Raw genomic sequence first — 5,074 nt, forward strand, 5'->3', positions numbered from 1 at the left:
AAACAGCCAAGCATATCTATAATAGGAAAGGTGTTTCATAGATTCATCGAAAAGGGCTGCGGAGGCCTCCCCACCTGCACCAATCCCCACACTGTGGTGTGGCAGCTGGCAAATCAGAGCAACAGCCACAGCAGCTTGTAATGCGACAATCAATCAGTCTGGCCCAACACGGCCCCCCTTCTGTTTTGTGTGTCAGGCACTGCATACGATTTCATTTGGGAAATGTCTTCCAGACCTTTAAAATAAGTTTGCAAAGTGCCTGGCCCAAGTCCTGGAGGGTATTTTTAGGCATGAAGGAGGCAGGAGTGGCAGGGGGACTTTCCTCCAGAAACTACGGATCACCCCCAGACCTTCTGGATTCTCCCCAGGTAGTTTCCTGGAGGCTGTCCCACCTTCCTGGCAGCCAGGGATGCTCTGAGGATAATACGAAAGCAGATGTTGCAAGGATCTGGTCCAGCTCAAGGCCTGTGACTCACCAGGATGACTGGGCCTCCCGGGCAGACAACACGGTCCTTGGAGGACTCCATGAAGCCAAGAAAAACCCCAAGGCCTGGATTCTTCCAGGACTTTCCCTAGGACTTCACTAGAAATGTCAACCCCATCAGCCCACATGGGGCCTCACAGATGGAGCAGCTGGCACTGCCCAGGAGTGGGAGAGGAGGGACAGGGTGTGGGGTGTGGAGGAAAGCTGCTCTGGAGCAGGTAGGTCAGGCCTTGGCACTGCATCAGCTGAGGCGGCCATAGGAGGTTCTTGGATGATAATTGTCACAACATGTTTCTTTCCCAACCTTGCTCAGAGCTAGTTCTCTTTTCTACTGTGGCAATAAAGGAAGAATCTGTAACAAGGACCACCGGAGCCTGAAACCGAGAAGGCAGAGTAGGGAGTGTTGGAGAGTGAGTTGAGGGGCAAAAGCCTACAGTAACTTGGGGTTAGGCAGATCTAGGTTTGAACCCCCCACTCTGCCATTTTCCAGCCGAATGACCTTGCACAAGTTTCTCAGCCTCCTCTGGCTCAGTTTTTTTCATTAATAAAATGAGAATAAGGTTGTTGTGAGAATGAGTTGAGAAAGTCTGTTTCTGTACCAAAAAAGCTTAGCATTTTGTCTGGTATAATGTATCTACCAAACAAATGATTACCATGGTTTTTGTAGTTCGCCTGATTCTGACGTGGGTCTGGCACAGTGGGGTTTCCACTTTGTTCCTGAGTGTGAGCTTCCTTATCTCGCTTCAGCTTTTCGCTAGGCTCCCATTTGGGCCCTCTGCCTAGTCCTTTAGGACCTGAGCCCTTACCCTGGACCCCAGCCTAAGCCTCTGAGAACCACCTAACACCAACTGCCCACAGGAATTTTCAAATGTCAGCCACACTGATTCCTTGTTACTGTGCTCCACCCACACGCAGCAATGCTACCTACTCTGCCTTGGACGCCTCCATCATCACAGGCTGATTGTCTCAGGGGGACTCTCCCGTTGAGTGGAGTAGTCTTGGTAGAAAGGTGCAGTGGCAAGTGCAGTACAGAAGCTCAGTAAGTGCTCATTGCTGAGAATGGGGCACAGCAGAGAGAGTAGTCTGGTGATCTCTATGTCTACCTCATCCTGTCTCTCTTGTATTCCCAGTGCTTGGCACATAGTAGAAACTCAATATTTATTGAGCAAATGGATAAACAAATAAATGGAAGGCATATCCTTATTAAAAACATCATGTGACTGTGTTAACCTCAGTGGGCTTTGATCTCTCCATCCATAGACTGGCTCCTACCACCAAAGTCGATCTCCAATAATTTGGGGGAAGGGAGAAGGTTGAACTCTTAGACGTGACCGAGGACCACAGCTCTGTGTCAGGGTATGGGTCTCACATTTATGCTGCAGTCCAGTACAGTAACAACAGCCCCATCATTTAATGGCGAGTTGCATTAGTCAGATGCGAGGACAAAGAAAAAGAAGGGAAGGTGAGCTGACCTACTCTGTTTATGCTGGTTGCATTGTCCTCAACCCCAATCCTTGCAGGGCTGGGGAGAAGAGAGGAGAGGAGGCGAGGGGAGAAGAGACAAGCAGGAACACAATACCTGACACGGATTAGGAGCTCAAAGATATGTGAGTAACTTCCCACCTGGCTAGGGCTCAGCAAATGACAGCTTACATTACTCACGGTCCTATCACAGGCCTACGAAGCAGGCACTCTTACGCTCATGTTAGAGCTGAGGACACGATAGATTTTTCTCAAGGCCACATCGCTTGTAAATAGAATATTTAGGATCTGAACCCAGGTCTGCTGACTCCAAAGTCCAGGCCCCTCCTCTCTACCGACTGCTTTTGAAATGACCGATGGCACTGGGCACCTACTGAGCACAGCTGGGTTGATACAATGAGTTCGGGAGTTGAAGGGTACCACGTGTATTAGGGTCTCCAAAAGCAGCCGTACCTCCTCTGGTGTTGGCAAAATGATGAATTCCAGCATGAGACAACCAGGTTCCTTCCTCCAAAGGCCATGTTTCACTGAGGTCCATGCTTCCGGAAAGTCTCTTACACGTGCAGCTGTCACATCCAATGACGCCTCCTAAAATAAAAAATGAGCACAAAAATGGAGATGAATTACTGCTGATGCTCTCTTGAGAAGGGGAGGCTTTATGGAAGGAAAGGAATATGTTTCCAGTTTATTATGTTTCTTTCACATGCAAAGGTTGCAAGATCTGGGCATGGCCTGAGTGTGCGATCTTACAATGAGACTGCTCAAGTCCAGGAACCATGGCTCTCTCTCCATCCGTGAACAAATGTTTATAGTTAATTGAGCAACTAATACATGCCAGGCTTTGAGCAAGGAACTTACTGTGCATATTTTGTAGACTCCTAGAATTCCAGCGTTGGATTCAGTAGGGCTCAATTCCATAACAATAAATACATATATATTATATATGCCTGGGAAACAGGCTGGAAAATTTTTTGAATTAAAAAGTTGAAAATAGCTATCATTGCATTGAAAATGAGTGCTCTTTATTTTTATTTTTTTGTAATTTTCTTCACTTTCCAGAATAAACATGCATTCTTTTTATGGTCTGAAAAAATATATATTATATTATCTAAAAGGAAAATTCCAGGGCCAAAAAGGGCCATGGAGACTAATCTTGTATTTCCTCTTGAAAATGATGATAAAAAGTCACAGATCCAAGGGCCCTCCTGAAAAGGACACCTTGCTGGCTGCCCCCAGTGAGTCCAGCCTGGGGAATGTCCCCCTCATAAACTGCATCTGGGGAAACGACACCTCACGGCCAAACTTCTGCCCACATTCTGCGGGTAGCAGGTCCTCGAATGGATGCGGCTGAGTAATTGAACATGACTGATGGACCGCATCAGCGAATGCAGCAACTGGACCATCCACCGGCAGAAACCCTGTCGTCTAATTACGATGGGCAGCCATTATCGTTTGTTGTAATCAGAGCACCTGGCTTGACTTGGTCTCCAGAATGCTGTTCACGTTTGCCCTGCAGGCTCCCACACAGCTGCCCGATTACCTGCAGACGTGGCAGACTGACGTGTTGCTTTTCAGCTGTCTGCCCAGAGAAGTGTGGCACTCTTGGGAGTCACAACAAACCACCAAAAGTCTCTAGTCTAACACCAGGAGGTACCAAAGCTTGTACTGCACTTTACTGGGTACTGGCTCACTAGGGACTTGTGTTTAGTGCGAACACTCCAAGTATTAGGAGGGAATCCGAGACCAGAACGGATATGGCACAATACCGTGGTGAAAACATTGGATTTTTCAATAAATCCCGATTTTAGCCCTGACTCTGTGTACTAATTGGGTGAGTTTGGGCAAACCACTTATTCTCTGGACTTAACTTTCTCAACTTTAGGTGAAGAAATTGGAACTAGATGTTGCCAAAGACCTGTTTAGTCTTTCAAGACTTGCAGCCTATAATAATATGCTTTTACATACAAAGGCAGCCTCTCCGCCCACATCCGTGGGCCAAGAAGTATGCATTATTTATGCATTAGCAAAGGGCGGCGTCAGCCTCAGCAGTGAGAGGTGGCTGATTGAGGCCAAGGTGTCCGCCATTGGAAGAGAACGTGCTCTCTGTGCAAAAGGGAAAGCATGTCTGGGATAGAAATCCAATCTCGGCCCATGATCACCTTAGTATTGTCATCTATAGTTCTAATCAAATGAACTATTTAACACCTTGTATCTTCATCAATTATGAAATAACATTAATATATTCTTCAAAGGCAACATTATTTACAATGGTTTGGTTCAGGGGTGGGCAAACTTTTTGACTCGAGGGCCACAATGGGTTCTTAAACAGGACTAAGAAGAAGGAGCTGCCGGCCGTGTTTCCCGACATTGCCATGTTAACTGGAGCTGCTGGCCGTGTTTCCCGACGTTGTCATGTTAACACTGCTGCTGGTGAAAGAGCGGAGGGGAGAGCAAGAGAACCCTTAGCTCTTTCGGCTCCGTGGGCCGGATAGAACAGCCGAACAGGCCGGATCCGGCCCGCAGGCCATAGTTTGCCCACGGCTGGTTTGCTCACTCAAAACCATTTCATTAATCCTTGCAGGATCCCTGAGAAGTGAGATTCTAAAAGCTCTGTTTGACAAAAATTGAGCTTTATTTTTTAACTAGAGGCCCGGTCCACGAAATTCATGCACTGGGGGGTGGGGTTCCCTCTGCCCAGCCTGCCCCTCTCACAGTCCGGGAGCCCTCAGTGGATGTCCTACTGATGGCCACAGTCTGGCAGCAGAGGCTCAGAGCAGGCGTCCTGTGTGTGTGTGTGTGTGTGTGTGTGTGTGTCTGTCTGTCTGTCTGCTAGGGAGTTCAAACCGTTATTTTGTAGCAAAAATTTTAAAAGAAATCTTGAGCCCGGCCCGTGGCTCAGTGGTTGATCATTGTCCCATGAACCAGGAAGTCAGGATGCCATTCCCCTTCGGGGCAGGTGCCAGGTTGCAGGTTCCCCAGCAGGAAGCACGCAGGAGGCAGCCAACTGATGTTTCTCATGGATGTTTCTCTCTCTCTTTCTCTCCCCCTTCCTCTCTCTGAAGTCAATAAAAACCTACTTTCAAAAAAAGAAATCTGATTCTATATTAT

General features: G+C 47.7%; 1 protein-coding gene across 1 annotated transcript in view; it reads right to left on the bottom strand.

Annotated features, from left to right (window-relative positions):
• Positions 1–5,074, bottom strand: part of AMOTL1 (angiomotin like 1) — a 164,776-nt gene that overhangs the window by 137,712 nt on the left and 21,990 nt on the right. The window contains exon 3 of the mRNA XM_006766867.2: positions 2,420–2,554. Coding sequence (XP_006766930.2) covers positions 2,420–2,504 — 85 coding nt within the window. The 5' untranslated portion in view covers positions 2,505–2,554. The remainder of the gene's footprint in view (positions 1–2,419; positions 2,555–5,074) is intronic.

This window comes from Myotis davidii, unplaced genomic scaffold, assembly GCF_000327345.1.
Source record: "Myotis davidii unplaced genomic scaffold, ASM32734v1 scaffold641, whole genome shotgun sequence".
Classification (NCBI taxonomy): domain Eukaryota; kingdom Metazoa; phylum Chordata; class Mammalia; order Chiroptera; family Vespertilionidae; genus Myotis; species Myotis davidii.